A 22,060-nucleotide genomic window follows, 5' to 3' on the forward strand; every position below is an offset into this window, starting at 1 on the left:
TAACTAATTATCAAAATGTATGCTTTGGCTTCATGAATCTTCCGGGGATCCAAAATATTTACCGTGGGTAAGACCATGCTGAGATGAATGTCGCAGGTTGTTAAATCTACATCATAAAAGGATCTTTATTTTCTGTACTTCAGGAATGCGAATAAATGTATGTAGTGGATTTTGAATCTTCCCGTGTGAAACTCAGCTCTCTCCCTATTTGAGTTTTAGATATCTTAGTACCTGAAGCTTTTGAAAGAAGAACGTCGAACATGTCGATATGGAAAACAAGTCACTTCGAGAAGAGCGAGAACAAAAGCTAGTAGTAAGAAAAGAGAAATTCATCCTTGTTTATCCTGGGAAATCACATAAAATATATACAGATAACAATATATAAAGTATGTGTTCGAAAAAGACAGTAAGCAGAAAGTGAATAGCCACCAAATATGATATCGTATCCAGCAAAACAAATATTATAATCGGTCGAGCATGTAATTTCTTGGCGATTGTGGATCAGCTTCAAGAAAAAGTAGTATTTCAATATTCCAAGTGTAGTCACGCCCATGACGTTACAATAACCAAGCCAATTTTTCTTTGGCTCGGTATCTACGTAGTTGGAAGCAATTAAACCCAGTCATTCTCTCTTTTCCCGGGAAGTATGAGACAATATGTATGGAGTCGGTGTCCGACGCATGATGCTATATATATGTTGATGGGCATCGTCTCTACTGTTTTCTACGTTCACAGATTTTGGTTGATGAACTGTCCTTGCTCTACTATCCAAAGAGATTTAACCAAAATCCCTTTTATGTCTGATGATTGATACGCTCAAATCACTTAACAAAGTACGACATCAGGGTGTTTCGATAGGGACGCAACAAGTTTTAGGTGCAATGCTTGGGAAAAAAAAACTTGATTTGGTTAGATATCTGGATCTCCTTAAAGTCTCTCCTATTCTAAGATATAGTCGAGGAACATTTGAATAATTTGGCAAAATGCAATATATGCGTATATATTCATTCAGAACTAGAACATTCATATAGTTTAGTCTAAGCTGGGACATATTGTGAGTGCAAGTCTCTGAGTTCAAATCATAAGTTTCAAGCGGGAAGCTTTTTCTGCTGCTCATGACGATGTTTCAAATGTGAAATGCTGCATCTCTAATCAGCACCAGTATCATCTGTTGAAGCATACTGTTCGTGCAGTCCCTCAATCTCAGAACCAGAAATCCGATTCTTCTTCAAATTCAGATCAGCCGATGATAATAGATATGGACTTGGACACATCCATCCCAAAAGAATTGACCATCTTCCTCGCGAGGGCCCTAGCAAAGGAAATACATCATTCACTTCTATCAAGACTTCGAATCCTGAACGATAAAAGTAATTATCTCATTATATGCCTACATTTCCAAATAACTCAGGATCTCAGTTTTTTCCTGTGCCCCAAGCTGTAATTTAGTGCGCCACAAAAGGTGATTTGCGCGATTCACCACCAAAATGCTAACCGGCGGCAACATGCCCCTTTCTTCTGGTCTGCTAAATCTGAAAAACAGAACAGAAAACCCTGAGACTTGAAACTGGGATCCCTGTCATATCCAAATTATGTCAAGGGTTACGGCTTCTTTCTTCGCCAGATCTAAAACTCCCGACCAGCGAAAATATAGGATTCCAAAGTTCATTGCTATCCCACTCAATATTGACAGCGGGCCAAGCCGAAACTTTCAATATTCTCCTCGTACTATTACTGATCAAAATTTTCAACAGGGCCCTTTCAAAGCCAATCGGCCTGAGGAAAGTGCCCATAAGTGGATCTGAATCGATCCCGAGCTGTTGCCGTCCTTTGATGTCAGCCGCGTTTTCTGGCTGTAAGAAGGCAAATTGTGACTTATCCAACTGCCTCATTCCAACCCCCTAAATCCCATAAGTTTAGGCATTGGCTTGGCTGCAAATATCGCTACGGCGGGGCCAAGGCAAGATACCCGGGCCTGCATAATCCCTCAGTCTCCCGGCTGAATGGCTAACATTCCAAATCCCGCATTTTTCCTTGGCCCCGCAGTCAACTCTGCATGATTGCATCTACTAGAGTCGCAGTCCGGGTTTCAGCCATCTGGATCAGCCCGCGTAAAGGCATACGAGAAACATTGAAAAAAGCGGCAGACGAAGCTGTATTACGAAAATTATACCCTACGTTTTCGCATCCGCCCCAGCTTGTATAAGAAAAAACCGAATCGAGTCATGACAAGAGTGGTCGTCACAGGGATTGGACTCGTCACTCCGCTAGGCGTCGGCCTCAGGCACACGTGGCAAAATCTCGTGGCCGGGAAATCAGGATTGGTCTCGACCAAGGGCTTTGCGGATTACGACTCCGCTGGTTGGAGCAAGGTTCCTTCAAAAGTCGTGGGCCAGGTACCGAGGGGCAGTGTCAAGGACGGGAAGTGGGACGTGCTAGATCATTTGGATCCCGGCGAGGCTCGGCGGCTCGCGTTGTTCTCCCAGTATGCATTGGTAGCAACACAAGAGGCCGTGGACGATGCAAAGCTAGATTTTACGGGTACCGATTCCATCGATAAAACCACCGTCGGCGTGGCTGTTGGCTCGGGCATCGGCTCCTTTGCGGACGTGTACGACAACTCAGTTGCGTTTGATTCCGCGGGCTACAAGCGCGTGCAGCCATTGTTCATCCCCAAGCTTTTGAACAACATGGCTGCCGGAAACATATCCATCAAACACGGGCTCAAAGGCCCCCTTCACTCGGTGTCAACTGCGTGTGCGACCGGGCTCAACGCCATCGGAGACGCGTATAACTTCCTTCAAAACGACTATGCCAATGTCATGATCTGCGGAGGCACTGAGGCTTCCTTGCACCCCTTGGCTCTTGCCGGGTTTTCCCGGGCACGGTCGGTGGTCACGGATTTCGAAGATGACCCTATTGCTGCTTCAAGGCCGTTTGACGCGGCCAGGAGCGGTTTCGTGCTAAGCGAGGGATGCGGAATTTTGGTTTTGGAAAAACTTGACCATGCGCTTGCTCGTGGTGTGACTCAATTCTATGGCGAAGTCACTGGTTACGGGTTATGTGGCGATGCGCACCACATCACAGCACCCGAGGAATCAGGCGAAGGTGCGTTCAGGGCAATGCAAATGGCAGTCAAGCGCGCAAAGGTAGACCCTCACGAGATTGGGTATGTCAACGCACATGCCACGTCAACAGTGATTGGCGACCGTGCCGAAAACAACGCCATCAATCGGTTGTTCGCGGGCCATCAGGACTTGTCTGTCTCTTCCACCAAGTCTTCCATTGGGCATCTTCTCGGTGCGGCTGGCGCAGTCGAGGCTGCATTCACTTTGAAAGCATTGCAGACTGGGAACATTCCTGCTACGTTGAATTTGACCGGGAAAGGTGGCCATAAAGGAGACGATGCCACGCAGTTCTCGGCCTTTGACTATGTCCCAGAGCATAGCCGGCAAAAGACGATTCTGCATGCGTTGTGTAACTCGTTTGGATTTGGGGGCGTGAATTCTAGTGTTGTGTTTTCGAAATACTCGTGAGGTTGTTATGATTCACATGTAAATAGATATAAAGAGTGTGTGGCGTCCGACTACGCAGATCAAGATTCTAGATTCTGGTGTATTCTGCACCCACCCCGGAGGTAATGACAAACCCACAGCTAGCATCCATGCACGAGCCTGTTTTTGGGGAAGGTGTACCCCGCATCTTCCCAAGACGTAAGGTTGACGTTGTTATACACATTCCCGTGGTTCGAGATGTACTCAGTTGTAGGGTAACCTTCCGGATCGCAGGTCATCAGAATGCTATCTGCTGGCTGGTATATTCTCACATAGTCGACTCTCATCAGTAGAGGAAATCTCAACGCTGGCCAGTCGATGTAAGCCCAGTTGTTCGAGATGCCCAAGTTCATAATCAACGACATTGGCTCTTTTGAAATACGTCTGAAGCCAATGTTTCCGTTGGGTCCCAATGCATAGGCGTTCACAGTGACCACCGGGTCCTGGCCAACATACAAGGTTATATATCCATCGTCATTGTCATTTAGGTATTCGAAACCATAGTCTTGGAAATTCCCGCTGTAGTCGCCGTCGGTATACCATGTCGTGTTTAAAGTGGACAAGATCGATACGGCTTGCTGGAAGGGGCCCCCCGCATATGTGTTCATGGCCGTCACTTCATGGTTGTAAATCTCCACAAAGTTGTAGTCAGGCATGTACCATATATCCATAGGGGCAACTTGATAAGACTGCGAAACAACACCAACTTTGAGAATGGAATCCACGGACCCTTCCACGATATCAATTTCCGGAGAGCCGCGACCAACACCTGTATTCGGGTGGCTCTCGCCGGGGCACGTGCACACATTGAGCTTCTGTCCAGGCAAATAGGAGATTCCGTCTGGCGACGACTGGTTGGCCGTAATTCCAGAATCACAACTATCATATGTGTATGGCCACACGCCCTCGGTCGTGCCCAAATACCCGGGTCTGCCCAAGTTGCCCAATGTCCAGAGACCGGGCCACAAGCCCGAGATGTTTCCGTACCCAGGCAACAATGCAGAAACCACGATCATTCCCTGCAGAAAGCATAGCTTGTTCCACGACTGCACCATCCCCGAGCGGTAGTACAAGTCGTGGTTTTCGTATGCGTCCATTCTCAAAACCAAAGTTCCGTTGGCAGTGGTGACCGCATCGGGGTCGTACCACTCGAGATCTTTCGTTGCGTCGTAGTGGATATCCACCCCCTGGAAGAACTGGTCATCGCCATCGTAGAAGGTTCTGCCCTCGGCGTTGAACTCGTCCGAGAAGGTGAGCACCCACTCCTCGCCTGTTCTGGTCGTCTTTGTAAGGTTGGCGCTAGGAGTGTCCGGGTCGATGAGGCTCGTCCTGATTGCAGACGAAAGTGGGTACGAGAACTGGGTCAAAACCTCGTACGACTCCGGCTTGCTTTGACTGGCGGAGCCCGAATAGGTCACGACCGGGAGAACGATAAACACGGCCGCGGCCGCCAACAAAATGAGTACGTAGCCCACAAGCCCAAAGAACGACCGGCGGTCCATGTGCTTCATGTCGTACAAGAACCTGTTTTTGTCGTAGGCGGCGTCCGCAATGGGGTCCGGGTTATGCAAGAAGTCGTCTTCCTCCTTCTCGTCAATGTGCAACGGGAACTGCGACGCGGGGTAGCCGCCAAACGGCGAGAGCTCGGCGTTCTGCGAGAAGGGGTCGATGAGGTTCTGCGTGCTTGAGCCGGGCGAGTCGGACTGCGATTGCCGCAGGGGCCTTTGTTGCTGAGCAAAGTTGGACGCAAGCGACCCGGACGAGTGTTCTCTCGCATGGAGCATTTGCGGGTACCGGTCAAACAGCGACGGCCCGACAAGCACGTTCAGCGACGGAGAGGATGTGCCGGTGAGTTGCTGCTGGATCTGCCCCATGCTGTCACGAGGCGTTCTAGGCACGCCCGATTCCAAGCTATCTCTATAGAGGGCCTGTGAGTTGCTGCCGTGGCCGTAATCCTGGGAGTGCATGGCTAGGTTGGACTGGCTGTTGATGAAATCAAGGTCGTCGTCAGATGGCTGTTTCTCAAAAGGATTATAGGCGGGGGGCCCACGCGCCGGGTCATTGTGGGTCAAGTCCCTGCGAGACATGTGTTGGTGTATTCCTTTTTTTTTTTTTGGCCTCTCTTGGTTTGAGGAGTGTCCACTTCTGCTAGCCGCCAATGATGGGGGTGTGGTAGTCAAGGGAGCCTAAAGTGGCAGGCAAAGGCGTCTACCTGTGAGCTTACAAGGAACCGGACCTGGAGGTGTCAAGCGCAATACTAATAAAGAATGTTGATTTGGGGTCAGTCTTTTCCAGCGTATCTAAAGTCCTCGTGGAAGCGTCGGGGCCTGAAATGAGGGTGGCCGGTTTTCTTGTCGTCGGGAATACGAGCGGTTGCACCGAGAAACAGGGCCCTTGATGTGTTGAGGCTTGATGGGGCTTGGTTGTTCTTTCCTGGTCTAGCCGCACGGGGAAGCTGTGGCGCCGCGGAACAAAGCAAATAGTCGGCTTTCCTGACACGAAATAAAGTGCAACGGAGGGTGTCAACGATGCCCGGGCGATTTGCAGAAAACAAGAGTAAGAAAAACGAGCCCTCCCACTTTTGGAATATAAGCGAGCAAACGCCAAGACGCCGGGGCCAGGCATCCTCACTGGGCCCAAACTTAAAAATACCGTGCGCCGCGAGCAAGAATGGGAAAGCTTGGCCGTCTGCGGCGCTCGTGTAGTGCGAGCCTCCAGGCCCCACGGGTGCGGGGCGGCCGTGTGCAGGACGCGACGCTCCAGATGCCCGACCTTGCGTAGCCAGCGAGCACCGAGCTGGCCTGGGCCAGGATATCGGGCACGTGACCGGGCTCTCCGGGGGTTGAAGAACAGGGCGCCACGGACTTGCAGCGCACGGGCTCAAGAGTGGACACTCGCTGCTTTTCTTGCGTGAAGGCAGATCCGGCCGGCGCCAGCTTGGCATTGGACTCCGTGCTATTGTTGTTCCCCATTGGGGCACACGCACAGGGCCCATATATAGACACCTGCACACACGGTGCAACCCACTTGCTAAGTTGCATTCTCGCAACCAGCCTGGTCTTGGCGTAGGCTATGCGGCGAGCGTAGTTCTCGGGAATCCAAGCACATTTGAAGGGCCGGGCTCGCTGTTGGGAAACGCTCGTTATTTCTCTGAGAATCACACATGTCAGATTGCTGAGAATGACAGGTTCCGAAATGCGACTTCGTCGTTGATATGCTGATGTCGCGATTCCAATGGCTTTTCAGCCCAGCACTACTAAGCATTGGCCCAGCACTACTAAGCATTGGCCTAGCACCGGCCAGCGCCTTCCCTGTAATGTCCTTCTTCAAATGTTCATTCCCACGGATCGGGCTTTACCGCCAAATCATGGCAATCGTCTTGCACTCACTCTAACAATCATAAATAAGTGAGTTCTTGGGGAAAGTATACCCGGCATCTTCCCACGACGTCAAATTTTCGTTGGCGTATGCGTTGGCGTGGTCGGAAATATAGTCTGCGGTTGGGTAGTCATCCGGATCGCAGGTCATGTTGATGTCGTCCTCTGGTTGGTATACTCTGACGTAATCCACGTGCATCATGCTGGGGAATTGGATGGACGGCCAGTCGATGTACGCCCAGTTGTTGGAAATACCCAAGTTCATGATGATGGACATGGGCTCTCTGGAGAGATGCCGGAATCCAATGTTTCCGTTTGGGCCCAAGGCGTACGAGGTGATGGAGAACGTGGCGTTGTCGCCCACATACCACGTCAAGTGGCCGGTGTCGTCGTCGTTCAAGTACTCAAACCCGAAGTTTTGGTAGTCGTGGTCGTGGTCGCCGTACTGGTACCACGTCACGTTGAGTGTCGAAGTTGCAGACACGGCCTGCTGGAACGGGCCTCCGGCATAGGTGTTCATGGTGGTCACCTCGCTGTTGTAAATCTCCACGAAGTTATAGTCGGGCATATACCAGATATCCATGGGTGCCACCTGGAGCGACTGGGAGGCCACCCCGACTTTGATGGTGGTGTCCACCGCACCTTCAAGAATATCGATTTCCGGAGCGCCACGGCCGGTTCCTCGGTTGGGGTGGTCTTCGCCGGCACACGTGCACTTGTTCAACTTCTGGCCAGGCAAGTACGAGATTCCGTACGGCGACGACTGGTTGGCCGTGATTCCGGCGTCACAGCTATCGTACGAGTACGGCCACACGCCTTCGGCCGTGGCCAAATATCCGGGCCGCCCCAAGTTGCCCATGGTCCAGAGACCAGGCCACAAACCTGATACATTACCATAATTGGGCAACATGGCCGAGACAACAATCATGCCTTGCGTGAAGCAGAGCTTGTTCCACGACTGCACCATCCCCGAGCGGTAGTACAAGTCGTGGTTTTCGTATGCGTCCATTCTCAAGACCAAAGTTCCGTTGGCAGTGGTGACCGCATCGGGGTCGTACCACTCGAGGTCCTTGGTGGCAGCATAGTTCATGTCCACTGCCTGGAAGAACTGGTCGTCGCCATCATAGAAGGTTCTCCCCTCGGCGTTGAACTCGTCGGAAAACGTGAGCACCCACTCCTCGCCGGTGATGCTGGTCTTTGTCCGTGCACTGGAGGGCGTGTCTGGGTCGATCAAACTGGTGCGGATGGCCGCGGAAAGCGGGTACTCGTACGACGTCAAGACCTCGTACGACTCCGCCGTGTATCCTTCCGTGATGCCTGTGTACGTCAAGACTGGCAAGACAACAAAGATCATGACAGCAAAGATGAAAAACACAATGAAGCCCAACAACCCGTAGAAAGACCGGCGGTCCATGTGCTTCATGTCATGCATGAACCGGTTTTTCTCATACTCGGCGTCCGCGATCGGGTCCGGGTTGTGCAAGAAGTCGTCCTCCTCCTTCTCGTCGATGTGCAACGGGAATGACAGCGCCGGGTACCCGCCAAACGGCGAGAAGTCGATGTTGGTACCCAACGGATCCGCAGATCTTGCCGAGGAATCATCGGGGCTCAACGAGCTCTCGTTTGGAGGCAAGTTGTGCAATTGCGAGGCCAAGGAGGCAGACGACACCACACGAGACGTCGCCATCGAGGGATACCGTTCAAATTCAGAGGGGAAATTGCCGGTATTCTGCGGCCCCGCAGACAGTCCGTATTCTTCCCGCGAGGTGTTGTGCAGCAACAAGTTCAGGTGGGTGCCGTTTTGCGAGTCGTCGCCGGCATACGCACCATAGCTTTGGCCATACTCTTCTCGGTTATTTCTCTCGTCGTTCAGCAAGGAGTTGAGCGACAGACCAGAGGCGCTGCGAGAGCCGTCCAGCTCCGATTCAAATGGGTTTTGGCCGTTGTCCTCGGCCACCAAATCCGGGTTTCGGTTGAATGTCAAATCCCTTTGCGGCATTTCCAAACAAGAGGCGACAAACGTTTATCAGGAAGTCCTTTGTGTGGTCCTAAAGAAAGATCGTACTGAAAGGAATGATTGAAAAGGGTTGGAAGATACTAGGGTGCCTCTGCCGGAAAGAAAGATCAATCAAAACGCAAAGCCGCCTTGTAAGTCTATTAGAAAAGAAAATGGCAGACCGTGTGGAAGCGTTTAAGAGTTGCGAGTGGCTTTTTTTCTAAAATGGCCTGGATCAACCTGGATCAGATCTCGAAATCCATGAGTGCCTCAGAACGCAGACTTTGCATGCCGGACACGCGACGAACCAACAAAGAGAATGTTTGACATCTCTATGCTTCTCACGAAGTGTGCATACACGAGAGCCACGATTCGTGGATTGCTTTTTAGCAGCTAGGATCTGTGAGACCCGCAGTTTCTCACGAGCGCAGCCGGCCCGAAATGCTATTTCCTGGCGGCATTGTGTCAAAGGAACGTTTGTCATGAAAAACTTGGTGCCACTGAAACTTTGTCGGTCTTCAATTGGGACATGGACGGTTTTTCCGCAAGTCTCTTTTTTCACACATTCAGTTTGTGCAGTGCGTCGGACTTTCTAATTATAGGCGTGTCGCGCCTCTTTACTCCTAGCAATCCACATCATTCAGGGCTGTGCTCATCCGATGCGTGGCTGAGACAACACGCTAATTTCAGAGCATGCTCTATTTTTAGGCGAGGATATGCTTTGAGGGGATGCGATTTGAAAGATTCTCACACTGATACAGCATGGTGCTTTCCAAGGTGATCAGCCCGTTCAGGCATTTTCCGGCCAATGCAAACCGTCGAGCAAAAAGCGAGATCCGCCTTGTAATCCTACATACAAGAACGGCGCGATGGCGACGCGACATTTTGCAAGGCTTGAACTCTAAACAAGAAAAAGTATATGCTGCACGGCCAAACTTGCTTTGTAGGGCGCTTTCGGTGATGGCAAGCAGGACTCTCTTAACAGACTTGAGACTGCGTGTTGGTGGACATGTGAAGTCATTAACACAGTGTCACTATCTGGTCATGTGATCTTCTGGTGCAGTCTCACTCCCAGAATCTTTTTTGTTCTTCTGAGCTGATATTGTACACTTTCGATCATGGTGACGGATTGTTCAAATGGTCTCTTTCAAAACGCATAGCAATTCACACCGAAAGCATGGCTACGCAGGAAGGTGCCACATAACGAGACTAGCATTGCACCGCGTAGTCTTGTAATGCTTGCAAATGAAGTGCTTGCTAGTTTGGTTTCTGAGACAGGGCTCAAATTGGTCTTTATGATGTGGCACCGTAGGAACACTTATTTGAACATAGGAGGGTCGCCTAGAGTGGTCCAGCAATTGGAGGCCTACTTATGTTTCTCGATCTTTTTGGTCATTCTATGAGTTGTTTATTCTACGTCATATAAAATTTGATTTATTTTCATTTGCATTTAATTCCAGTTGCCGTCGTAACTTTGCACTTGCTCACAACTACGCGTTTAAAGCTGCGGTCGCATGAGGGCTCATATTGGGGAATTAATTCAGACTTGAAGATTCTTGGGAAGTTTTCAAAAATTCGCAATCAATGGATTCAACTCTAAACATCAGTATCTCACAAAATCAATAATATTTTTTGTGTCCTCGGAGCTGGAGAAAAGGGTGTCTCGGTCACGTGACCCACGGATTCTGTCAGCGTACCGATCAAAGGTCTTGAGAAAAGCAACGATAATTCTACCGAAATTCAGCCATTCCCAGATCCTTAAGCAGGGATCCCAGTAATTATTTCTGTCATCACCTTGATATCTCTCTTTGCATTTGGCAAGCTGCGTCCAGTAAACCAATATGCCCCAGACTGTAATCCCCGACTTAGCCAAAGGCTCGGGTCACGTGAGACTGCCCAGAACATTGCAGTATACTCCTCCAAGACACCCCATATGCCACCCGTGCCATTCCAAGCCCGCATTGTAGCACCAACTTTCATCCATTCAATCAAAACAGAAATCTCGCCTTCTTCTTGCCTCTCACTTGAATATGTTCTCTGCTTATCGGTAGTGCGCACGCACTGCTCGTGCCCTATCTGCTTATCACCTGTACATGCCAGTCACAGTAGACATACACGGCTGTTCCGGATATATCTAGCCTTGCCGAATTTCTGATCGCAGCGTTTGTTTCTAGTCTGTTTCAAATGTCCCCGCGTCCTGCCAATACTGATAGCAATGGCGAGCTATCCACCAGCGACACGTTTCTCTCGCGGGTCTTCGGACTCCATTCAGTGTACAACAGCCTCCCTGAAAACTACCAGTATTATGACCCAGAATCCCAGATTTACAATATAAATCCAGGCGAATTGCAGGGGCACAGAGCCGGCGCTATTTTGCCCGGCAGCCTGCGATCAGCACTGGACATCAATGGCCCTGAAGGAAATGAGCAGGGCTGGCAGGCCGATTTTCTTAGGGCGCCTGACAAAAACCTCTTGGACTCGGAATCCGGCCTGGATCTCTCATCCTCCGACTCTCTGCTGCCGCCTTCGCCGCTCTTGCGCGCCACCGACTATTCGGGAAACCCCCAGAAAAATCAAATGACGGATGCAAGCCTTTTCCCCGATAGTGGGGGCCAAACGGGGTCCTCTGCTGTGCATAACCATGCCCAGGATATACCAACACGTCAGGGCGGTCTCGAATCCCAAGCAGGTCTAGGGTTTCTGAATGAATTTGACAAAGCAGACACCCGTAGTATTCTGTTCCAGCTACCAGGTCCAAGGAAGGGACCTCTCCATAAAGAAGCCACTCTGCTGGCAGCTCCACTTTCCTATAAGCGAGCGACTGAACCCCCCAGCCGGGCTGGCTCTCAATACAGTCGCCCAAGACGCTCAAGAATGGAAATCCCGCCCCGAGAACGGGCGCTCTATCTCTGGGCCAATATCGTGAATATGGACGAGTTTCTCATGGATGTCTACTACTACTACCGTGGCAAAGGCTTTTCCAGCATTGTGCTTGCCCGTGTGGTTGACATTTCCATTCTCGTGTTTGTTCTCTCATTCACGACGTTCTTGAGATGGGGCATTGATTACGACTTCTTTTTTAACGGGTGGTCCTCGAACTCGGATACCAATCTAACGCTCGCGGATTTGGTGATTGCAAACTTTTTGATGGACAGGGTGCCATTCTCTGTCAAGGTTTTTCTTTTGGGCTTCTTTGGGTACACAGCGCTCCGGATGCTACAGCTCTACTTCGACTACAGATACAAGTTGTCGCAGCTTCTGAATTTCTACAAGCACCTTCTCGGGATTTCGGACGATTTGGAGTTGATGACCATTTCCTGGTCCACCATTGTCCAGAGGTTGATGCAGTTGAAGGACCAAAACTCTCTCACGTCCACCAATGCCAATATTCCGCCGCAATTCCTCAATGACTTGAACTCAAAAGTGCGCTTGAACGCTCACGACATTGCCAACCGAATCATGCGCAAGGAGAACTACATGATTGCCTTGGTGAACAAGGACGTGCTCGACCTCTCGATTCCATGCCCCTCTTTTCTTCGTTCTGTATTCTCCAGCAAGTCAGTGTTGACACGAACTTTGGAGTGGAACATCAAGCTCTGCATAAACAACTTTGTCTTTAGTGAAAATGGGCAGATCAACCAAGACATTCTCAAAGAAAGCTCGCGCAACGCTTTGGCCCAGGAACTAAGCTCACGCTTCAAAATGGCGGCTATAATCAACTTGATTCTCTGTCCTTTCATCGTCACATACTTCGTCTTATTGTACTTCTTCCGGTACTTCAACGAGTATAAATCTAACCCATCTTCCTTGTTGGGTTTGCGGCAATATACGCCGTGGGCTGAGTGGAAACTCCGAGAGTTCAATGAATTGTCCCATTTATTCATCAAAAGATTGCATCTTTCGATCGGACCAGCAAATACGTACATAAACCAATTCCCTGGCGGAGTGTTTATGGTGAATCTTCTGCGGCTTTTGAACTTTGTTTCAAGCGCTTTTCTAGCCGTACTTGTTATTTTCGGTCTTCTATTCGACGATGAAGAGCACAACTTCTGGTCATTTGAGATTACCCAAAACAGAAGCACCCTTTTCTACATAAGTGTATTTGGTACTTTGTGGGCAGTCACCTCCAGTTCTGCAAACACGTCCACGGTGACAAACACAGCAGAAAATCTCAACACACAAGGGGTGTCGTTCTTCTATGACCCCGAAGCAAGTTTGAGATACGTTTCACAGTTTACCCACTATTTGCCAAGCTCGTGGAATGGTAAGCTCCATACGGTGGAAGTCAAAAATAAGTTCTGTGAACTCTTCAGCTTGAAGATCGTCATTATTATCAATGAAATCTTGAGTTTGATACTCACGCCGTTCATTCTTTGGTTCAAAATTCTGAACAACTCGAGCGCCATCATTGACTTCTTTCGCGAATACACCATCCATGTTGATGGGCTTGGGTATGTTTGCTACTTTGCCATGTTCAATTTTGAGGAGAAGGATAAAAATATGATGTTTGAACTCAAAAAAAAACGGAGCGGAAAGAAACCCAAGGGCATGCCTGCAGCAAGGCCAAAACAAAAATCCAAGCGATCTGACTCAGATGATTCTGGTGAAGACAGCACTGACTCGGAGCTTCAGGACTACTATCAGGACGACAAAATGATCAAATCCTACATGTACTTCTTAGAGAGTTATGGCAACAAGGCGAGCAATGGCAAAAGGCAAGCCCCTGAAACGATGCCAAAGCATGTTACTGTGGACCCAGAAGCACCACTGCCATCAGTTGTTTTGAGTAGACGTGCTGGTCTGGGAAATACTGGGCCTGGTAGAGACGATGGGGTACATGAGAGTTCATACAATTTCTCTGATACACTAGAGGCCAGTATAAAGCCCGGGAGAAAAGGCCGCAAAGGAGTTTTGGGAATGATCAACCAATTTTCAAAACAGGAGGTTGGGCGCTGATCCCGAAAACGGATATCATCCTCAAAAGCAATCTTGAACAGAAGCCCACGATAGTCAACAGCATGGACTAGTATGGCGCGGCCTTGCCGGTTGCCGGGTGATGGCACTGGTATCTAAAGACTACCTGAAAACCACCGTTACGGCTTAAATAATCTTAGGGCCAAAAAGAGAAAGGATGAAAAAAAAGCTACACGCTAGCAGAAGAACATGGCTAGATCGGAGATTTTGAGTCTAGTCCCAGAGTTTTTGCTGAGGTGACCCGAGGCAGAGCATCGCGGAACTTTTTTTCGTGGTTCAGATGCGCATCTCGCCAGTCGCAGCGAGATGAGAATGCAATCTAGCACATCACAGATAACCCCAGCGTCTCTATTTTTCTGCGTACCCAGCACCACACCCCACTGAAAATGGCCGGATCGCAGCTCAAGCAGCTCAAGGAAGCGCTCAAGGCGAAAGGCCTCGTGGGCCAGACGAACGTCAAACGCAAGAATAAGAAAAACGCACCCTCCGAAACCAGAAAAGACCAGGAGGAAAAGCGCAAGGAGATCAGCAAGATCCGGGACGAGTTCAACAAGTTTGACCAGCGTATCAACCGGTCGAAACACGATTTCACCGTCATTTCCGGGGGCAAGTTTGTCAAGGCGGGCTCAAAGCAACACAATGACTCGTCCAAAACGCATTCCTCCGTGGAAAAGGCCATGCGGTTGGATTACGACGCCGAGAAAAAGGTCAAGAACCGGGTCGGCGGGGTCATTGACCGCAGATTTGGAGAGAGCAATCGCCACATGACCCAGGAGGAGAAAATGTTGCAGAGATTCACGCGGGAAAGACAGAGTAGTTCAAAAAAGAACGTCTTTTCTTTGGGCAGTGAAGACGAGTACGACGACGATGACGCCGACGGTGGGTTTGCCCTCACACATTCGGGCAAAAAGCTTGCTTTTGCCGACAACGACACCCTCGCCGACGAAGGCTTGGGTGCGGCCTCGGAGAAGCGGTTCGTGGACGAGGACAGTCTCACGGACCAGCCTGCGCGCAAGAAATCCAAGAAGGAGGTCATGGCCGAGGTCATTGCCAAGTCGAAGTTCTACAAAAGACAGAGACAGGCTGCGTTTGAGAAAGCACAGGACGAGATCATGGACTTGGACGACGACTTTGCGGACGTGATGGGCGAAATCCACTCGCAGCGCAAAAGCAACCAGAGCATGACCGCCAAGTCCAAGCAGGATATCGACTACGATGCCAAGGTGCGTGAGCTCACGTACGACCGAAGAGCCGTGCCCGCGGACAGAACGAAGACCGACGAGGAGATCGCCAAGGAACATACTGACAAGATGAAGAAGTTGGAGGAGGACCGCATGAAGAGAATGACTGGATTGCAGGACCAGGGCGAGCAGGACGCGGATGACTTGGGCGACGAGTTCTGGGCCGGCAGCGGGGATGAGGCTGAGGGCGTGGCTATAAATGATGGAAGCGAGGCCGAAGACCACGGCTCAAGCGATGGAAGCGAAAGTGAGGGGGCCGAAGACGATGGGCCGTATGCCCGCAGGCTCAAAAAGGCATCTGCCCCGCCAGTCTCGATGCCGGGCTCGCACGTGGAGCTCGCTTCCCAGACGCAAGACATGGACACACAGCAGACACTTGCCCATGTCAAGAAGATTCTCGCGCTATATGATCCACGTCTAGCGCAGGGAAACAAGGAGAAAACCGATGTCTTTGTGGGCATTCTCTTCGAGCACATCTTGGCCGTGGGCAACCAGCCCGACGCTCCCTCACAGATGGTGGATTCGCTCACGCACTTGTTGAGGACATTGGCCGAGAGATACAACGAGGCCCTTGTCGAGGTGATCCGCGCCACCATGGCCGAGGTCGAAGAGCGGGTGGTCAAGGCGCAGTTGCAGAAAAAGGACATTGTGTTTTTCGTGGTGTTGGGCTACGTGTTCTCGACGTCCGACCACTACCATTTGGTGGTCACGCCGGCGTTGATTCTCTTGAACCAGTACTTGAGTGCGTGCATTGGTGTGCGCGACGACTTGACAGTCCAGCAGTTGGGCCAAGGCGTGCTCGTCTGTGAGATCTTGCTAAGCTACCAATCGTTCGCCAAGAGATTTGATCCCGAGGTCGTCAAGTTCTTGGAACGTTGCTTGGTTAGCCTCTTGCCGGTACAGGCCCCAATTGAAGGCACTCTCTCGGGCGGAGACTGCAAGTCCAGGCTCAAGCTCAGCAAGACTTACAAGCCAGAGCCGCTCGAAGATACGCCCATCAGAGTGCAGGCATTGTTCGAGAGCCCCACGGACGAGGCCTTGCTCAAGTTCCAATTGATTGGCAAGGCGCTCGCGCTCATGGATCAATGCGTTGGATTGTGGAAGGAGAAGTCTGCGTGCATCGAGCTCTTGCGCTCGTTCAATGCCATCATGAAGGTGGCCGCCCGGTTCTACAGCGGGCAGTTGCCGAGATTGGGCGAGATGATGGCGAGGTACAGCAAGCTTCTTGGGAACCAGGTGCAGAGCCGCCGGCCGTTGACGTTGCAGGAGCACAAGAAGATGTCGATCAAGACGTTTGCGCCGAAATTCGAGGAGAACTTCAACCCCGACAAGAAGTCGTACGACATCAACCGCGAGAGACAGGAGTTGAACAAGGTCAAGGCACAGGTCAAGAAGGAGACGAAGCTGGCGTTGAAAGACATCCGGAAACAGACCAAGTTCGTGGCCAGGCAGCAGATCGAAGAGAAGAAGGAGATGTACTCGGACTACCACCGCAAGATGGCCAACATCGTCAACTCCATCTCGACGGTGGAGGGTGCGGAGAAGAACCAGTACGAGAGAGAGAAGAAGAAGCGCCAGAACCAGCGCTAGCATATTTCAGCCGGGCAATAGTAATACAGTCTACACAGCGGTCTTTGTGTCCATCACGTGGTGGCATGGCCTGGCGAAGCCGGACTCGGGCACGCGGCGAGCCCAAAGTTCCGAGGGCTTCTGCACACCAGCACTACAGAGAATCGGGCCTACAGCGGTTTTTCTTGTGTGAACAATTATTATATATAAAACACAGATGGGCACATCGTTGGCCGAGGCCCACTATTTTGGTGTGTCGGTGCTCAGCGACTTATATGTATTACGTGATGCATCAAGACTTGGGTGCGCCGCTTGCGCTATAAAAAAAAAATTGGCTTCGGGCAGCGCCTTAGACCTTGGAGGTGTTTTTGGAACCGAACATGCCTCCCTTGAACAAAGAGATCATGGAGAACACACCGGATGCCAAGAACATGGCGAACGAGAGGTAGATGAACGCAACGGAGGCCTGGGCCTTTCTGCATCTGTCAGTCTCACCCTGAGTAATGGTGTTGCTGTCAAGGTAGTCCTGGTTAGTACAGGAGTGCGCTCTGATGTTGGCGGCAATGGCCGTGGCGGCAGCGAACGTGAACACAAGGTTCAAGAAGTCGAGCACAGCCAAAATCAAAGGCCACGCAAAGGAGGCCACAAAGTAGGCCAACACTCCGTAGAAGGAGGAGGTCAAGAGGCCAAACGCAGCGGCAAACACGGCAAAGTTGACCTGTGAGTTCAGCTGGTAGACAGTGGTGGCGGCAAGCGAGCCGGTCAAACCAAGGGCGATCACCAAGAAAACAAAGTTGATGCCTCTCAAAATAACATCGCCAATTGCCAACATTTTATGTGAGATGTGTGTTTGTGTCTAGTCTGTCGAAGGGGCTTCTTCGGGGAAAAGAAGGAGGGGGTGGTGAAGCAATGGGAATTTACTTGAACCACGGGCCGGGGTGAGGGAGCACGGCTGAAAAGAATTGGTATAAACGACAACAGGAAGTCAATGGACAAAGAACAGACAAACGGTGTTGGGTCTGAAAAAATTGCACTTGGAACTGGAAAGGAAAAAAGTGGTGCAGTGCGCAGCCTCGGACAAGTTCGATATATATACTTCGGTGGGCCGGGAAGGCATACCATAGCAACATCTGAGGAAACGGGGACCCAGTGAGCGGCATCATGCATCCCTGAGTGCGCACGGCCTGCACACGCGGTATTTTGCTTTCTCCCACAATAGGCGACGGCCACTTCCGAGGGTGTCATTGTGCAGGCGGCCTTCGCGCACCCGGCTTCCTTGCTTCCATGCTTGGGCCTAATATATATCCCGGCCATGGCCCGGGTTGCCGACTCGTGGTTAAATGGGCAGGCGAGACGGGCCACCCGTTTCGATAAGTAGAGCGGCTTGGAGGAGACGGGGGAAAAATTGGTGCGTGTATAATCTTTGCTTCTCCGGGCCTCCAGCCTCACTTCTCCAGCCTCACTAGAAAAATCGGCCCCTGCCTTATTGTTCCATGCGGCCCTGCCCAACAGTGGCTCCAAGGCTCGGTTTTCACACCTACTTCAAATGCTCTGTGGGCCCCTTACTCTTCTCTGTTTTCAGAGCGAACTCTCAAAAAACTTACGTACGTGCTCGTCGCTAGCCACTGCCGCAGGCGTCTGCCCGGCGCCGTTTTCGGCCTGCGCATTTGCTCCGAGCAGCACCAACAAAACGCCCGCATCGCCGTGGCCCTCCGCGAGCGCATGGTGGAGGGGCGTCCATCCAGCCGCATCTGCCGCATTCATGTTCGCTTTGGCCTGCGCCAACATCCGGATGAGCGGCTGGCTCCCCACCGACGCCGCCCGGTGGAGCGCGGTGTACCCGCCGCGGTCCTTGGCTCGCACCGAGCATTTGTAGGTGTTGATGAGCTCGGAAACAACATCGTAGTGGTTCTTGCTCACGGCCAAATGGAGACACGTGGCCCCGGTGCTTGTCGGCAAGTTGATATCCGGCCGCGGCTCCCGGTCCATGAGCCTGCCGAGCACCTTCAGATTGCCAAGCGCCGCCATAATATGCACCGGCGTCCAGCCGCTATCATCTACAAGCTCGTCCAAGTCGACCTTGACATATGGAAGAAGCGCCTCGACGATGTCCTCGTTGTTCATGGTGCAAGCCCAGTGGAGCGGGGTGCGCGAGTCCTCGTCCTGCAAAACGGCGAGCTCGGGGTTCTGCGCCACCAAGTTCTGCACGGTGGAGAGCTGGCCTTCGCGGGCCGCCTCGTGGATAGCGTAGTTTTCGGATGGGGGCATTTTGTGCTGTTTTGACTGCCTGGTCCGTGGTGCTGGCACACCGGCCTGGAGACAGCTCGTATGTGGCGTCGCGGGGTAAACACCCGTGCACCCGGCCCGCGCGGCTTACGAAGCAAGCGTGCACTGAGCGGTGACTGCTCTCGCAAAGTATGACACCAAACTTGCGGTCAGGCCATCCGGGAAACTGCCGGGAAAAGACTGGTTTTTCTATCGGGCCTGCGGCTTGCGCTCTTTGGCCGCCCCGGCATGTTCTGTCGTTTCTTTTTTTGCTTCTGCTCCTCTCTGCCCTGGAGATCTCGGGGCTCTCACTGGAAGTCTCACATGGCAAATTCACTCCAGGAGCAATTCGGGAGGACTCGGCAGAGTTCCGAGGGCGTCTCAAAATTGTCATGCGAGCCGCTCTTTTCCGGGGGGAACAAGGTTTTTGCCGGTATGGTAAGTTTACGCGTCCTGTTTGTGGCTTCTGTCTGTGGTTGAGGCCACCTGGGCCACATGAACTCTCTTCTCTTCCTCACGATATGGTGGTCCCACCTTTTTCCCTTCATTTCACGCGGGAACCCATGGTGGGCAAGCGTGCTCCTGCAGGCGCGGCTGGGCCCGAGCTGCGCGGACTGCATGTTCTCGGCCACCTTCCCCATTGGGCGGCTTCGTGCTGAATCCGTATACTTTTCATGCTTCCATGATGAAATGCCTGCCACAACCGGCAACGTTATTACAGGGAGGGCCAGTGCGCGGAATGCATATTCCGAGGGTTATTTGGCAATTTGCCTAAACCAGGAAATAGGCCACACATGCCTAAAAGCCTTACGAAGCACGGGGATAAGACTAATTGTTTATTTTTTTCCCTTTGTTTTACCCTTCCGCTCATAAATAGTCCTATCCACGCGTCACTCGTCGCTATCTGAATCACTCGGTGGCTCGTTGTAGAATGGCGCAGCAATAATCTTCATATTCCCGCTGCCATCAAGATTCAAGCTGATGGGCTCGTTCAACGGGCTGGTTGCCGGCAATATGGAACCACTATGCCCCATGGCTTTGCCTGCGTTTGACATCGTAGAAATCACCGATTTTGTCCTCGGCTTGTGGCCTTGTTGTTTCAGGCTCATTGGCCCTCGCAGAATGGATGCAGAAGTGAATGACGTCAGTGTGTGCCTCGAATTGGCTGAGTCCTGCTCGTGCAAATTACGCAAATAGTTTTGGTAGTCCGTCGCCGTGTTGCTCGCTGCACTGGAGTCGCTATCATCCGATGTATCGCTGAGAGCGGGTTGAAGCAAGTGTTCGTGAGGCACAACCGTGACCTCTTGGTCCAAGCCACCGATTCCACCCTCGCCTAATTGGGGACCTACTGCAAGCCCAGCCATCTCAATGCCCGAAGATAAATGCGTGTTCTTCGCACCGTGAGACGAAAACGAGTTAGACTCCATTTTGTCTTGCAGGTTGGGGTCTGCCCACTCGTTGTGTGGCGAGTTGACCAAGCTGTTAATGATGCCATTGTCGGGCAACAAGCTGGAAAAGTCAAACCGCCTGCTTTTGAACTTAGTGGAAGCCCGGGAATTTTTGCAAATCTGGTACATGAAATCGACCTCCTCCAACTTAAGGCCCTTGGTCTCGTAGACCATGAAGTACACGAAAACAACGCCCAAGGCGTTACAGCCGCCCCAAATGAAAAAGATCTTGTTGCCCAATGCGGCCGTGTGTTCTCCCGTATCAATCAAGTACGGCGTGATGTACGCGAACACAAAGTTAACCAACCAGTTCGTCGATGCAGTGATGGAAACGGCTTTCTGACGGATGCTTATACCGTAGATGTCGGAGCAAATGGCCCATGTGCACCCACCCCATGAAGAAGCAAAACAGGCAATGAAGCAGCACGAGAGCGCAATGCTCACGATCGAGCTCGCCTCGTGAGAGCTCATAGTCACGCCCACTATTGCAATGATGGTGTTGCTCAATGCCATGCCGATGCCGCCTATGAGGAGAAGCCGTCTTCTTCCGATAATGTCGATAAAAATAATTCCAGGGACCGTGAAGATCACGTTCACCAAGTACGTGACGAACGACATCAAATAGTAGTTCTCCACCCCCGTGGAGGCGAAGAAATTGACGCCGTAGTAGAAGATGAAGTTGATTCCCGAGCACTGCTGGAAAAGCTGCACACCCATCCCAGTGAGCATACGAAGGCCCTGTTTGTGGCGGGCGCCACCCAGCCGAAAGCAGTCGAGATAAGTGGTTCTCCCAAAGGACATTTCGTAGTCGTAGTTGGCCTTGATCTCCACTAGCTCTTCAATAAGGTCGGGATCTTCCTGCGGGAGCCGCCGTAGCTTGATCAACGAGTCGAGAGCACCCTGGATGTTGTCTTTCTGCACGTAGTAACGCGGGCTCTCGGGGAGAAAGAGCATGCCAACGCATAGCACTATGGACCACAAGTACTGGACGCCGATGGGGATGCGGTAAGATGCACTCGAGTTGATTTTGCGGGTGCCCTGGCAAACGGCCAGCGCTATGAGGAGCCCCCACGTGATCGCCCATTGGTACGTGAACACAATGGAACCACGCACCCATTTGGGCGAGGCCTCGGCCTGGTACAACGGCACGATGGCAGAGAGAATTCCCACGGCCAAGCCGGAAATGGCCCTGCCGGCGCAAAGAAAGGCCACGTCCGTGGCCGCGACCTGGAACGTGTTCCCCACGTTGAAAATGACAGCGGCGCTCAAGATGATGGAGAACTTGCGCCCGTACGAGTCGGAGATAAGCGGAGCCGCCAAGGCCCCCACAAAAGTCCCCATGGATAGAATCGCCGTTACAAGCGCCCGCTCGTGCACGTTGAAATCGGTGTGGTTGGACGGGATTTCTTGCTTGACGTAGGACATTTCCATGATGCCGTTGATAAGGCCCGTGTCGTACCCGTATAGAAAGCCGCCCATGGCAGCCACGAGACCCACGAAGATGGCGGAGGCAGACGACGACTTTTGCCGCATTTTGCGCACCGCCTCCTCCTCGACGGTGGTGTCGTAAAGGATGCCTTTTAGCTTGGGCCTTATTGATTTTAGCGTCATTTGGCGGAGCGCCTGGGGCACACCA

General features: G+C 51.6%; 8 protein-coding genes across 8 annotated transcripts; 3 read left to right on the forward strand and 5 right to left on the reverse strand.

Moving 5' to 3' along the window:
- Nucleotides 1–2,225: 2,225 nt before the first annotated feature.
- Nucleotides 2,226–3,536, forward strand: CEM1 (fatty acid synthase; the record flags this gene model as incomplete). Its single annotated transcript, XM_018856929.1, has 1 exon — nucleotides 2,226–3,536. One exon carries the CDS (start codon nucleotides 2,226–2,228, stop codon nucleotides 3,534–3,536), a length of 1,311 nt encoding a protein of 436 aa, XP_018714724.1.
- Nucleotides 3,537–3,655: 119 nt separating this feature from the next.
- Nucleotides 3,656–5,428, reverse strand: METBIDRAFT_77078 (SKN1/KRE6 family beta-glucan synthesis-associated protein; the record flags this gene model as incomplete). Its single annotated transcript, XM_018858634.1, has 1 exon — nucleotides 3,656–5,428. One exon carries the CDS (start codon nucleotides 5,426–5,428, stop codon nucleotides 3,656–3,658), a length of 1,773 nt encoding a protein of 590 aa, XP_018714725.1.
- A 155-nt stretch (nucleotides 5,429–5,583) lies between these two features.
- On the reverse strand, nucleotides 5,584–6,746 carry METBIDRAFT_121489 (uncharacterized protein). The gene has a single exon (XM_018854178.1). The coding sequence runs from the start codon at nucleotides 6,547–6,549 to the stop codon at nucleotides 5,836–5,838; it is 714 nt and encodes a 237-aa protein (XP_018714726.1). The 5' UTR covers nucleotides 6,550–6,746; the 3' UTR covers nucleotides 5,584–5,835.
- METBIDRAFT_121488 (SKN1/KRE6 family beta-glucan synthesis-associated protein) lies at nucleotides 6,747–9,309 on the reverse strand. The gene has a single exon (XM_018854177.1). The coding sequence runs from the start codon at nucleotides 8,928–8,930 to the stop codon at nucleotides 6,945–6,947; it is 1,986 nt and encodes a 661-aa protein (XP_018714727.1). The 5' UTR covers nucleotides 8,931–9,309; the 3' UTR covers nucleotides 6,747–6,944.
- Nucleotides 9,310–11,111: 1,802 nt separating this feature from the next.
- ATG9 (autophagy protein) lies at nucleotides 11,112–13,883 on the forward strand (the record flags this gene model as incomplete). The annotated part of the gene is made up of 2 exons (XM_018858635.1): nucleotides 11,112–11,623; nucleotides 11,792–13,883. The coding sequence occupies 2 exons, from the start codon at nucleotides 11,112–11,114 to the stop codon at nucleotides 13,881–13,883; spliced, it is 2,604 nt and encodes an 867-aa protein (XP_018714728.1).
- Nucleotides 13,884–14,287: 404 nt separating this feature from the next.
- NOP14 (snoRNA-binding rRNA-processing protein) lies at nucleotides 14,288–16,732 on the forward strand (the record flags this gene model as incomplete). Its single annotated transcript, XM_018856762.1, has 1 exon — nucleotides 14,288–16,732. One exon carries the CDS (start codon nucleotides 14,288–14,290, stop codon nucleotides 16,730–16,732), a length of 2,445 nt encoding a protein of 814 aa, XP_018714729.1.
- Nucleotides 16,733–17,060: 328 nt separating this feature from the next.
- Nucleotides 17,061–17,543, reverse strand: NCE102 (Nce102p; the record flags this gene model as incomplete). Its single annotated transcript, XM_018856657.1, has 1 exon — nucleotides 17,061–17,543. One exon carries the CDS (start codon nucleotides 17,541–17,543, stop codon nucleotides 17,061–17,063), a length of 483 nt encoding a protein of 160 aa, XP_018714730.1.
- Nucleotides 17,544–19,866: 2,323 nt separating this feature from the next.
- Nucleotides 19,867–22,035, reverse strand: HGT4 (glucose sensor; the record flags this gene model as incomplete). The annotated part of the gene is made up of 2 exons (XM_018856772.1): nucleotides 19,867–20,233; nucleotides 20,384–22,035. 2 exons carry the CDS (start codon nucleotides 22,033–22,035, stop codon nucleotides 19,867–19,869), a joined length of 2,019 nt encoding a protein of 672 aa, XP_018714731.1.
- Between the last annotated feature and the right edge of the window lie 25 nt (nucleotides 22,036–22,060).

Source organism: Metschnikowia bicuspidata (genome assembly GCF_001664035.1).
Source record: "Metschnikowia bicuspidata var. bicuspidata NRRL YB-4993 chromosome Unknown METBIscaffold_1, whole genome shotgun sequence".
Taxonomy (NCBI): Eukaryota; Fungi; Ascomycota; class Pichiomycetes; order Serinales; family Metschnikowiaceae; genus Metschnikowia; species Metschnikowia bicuspidata.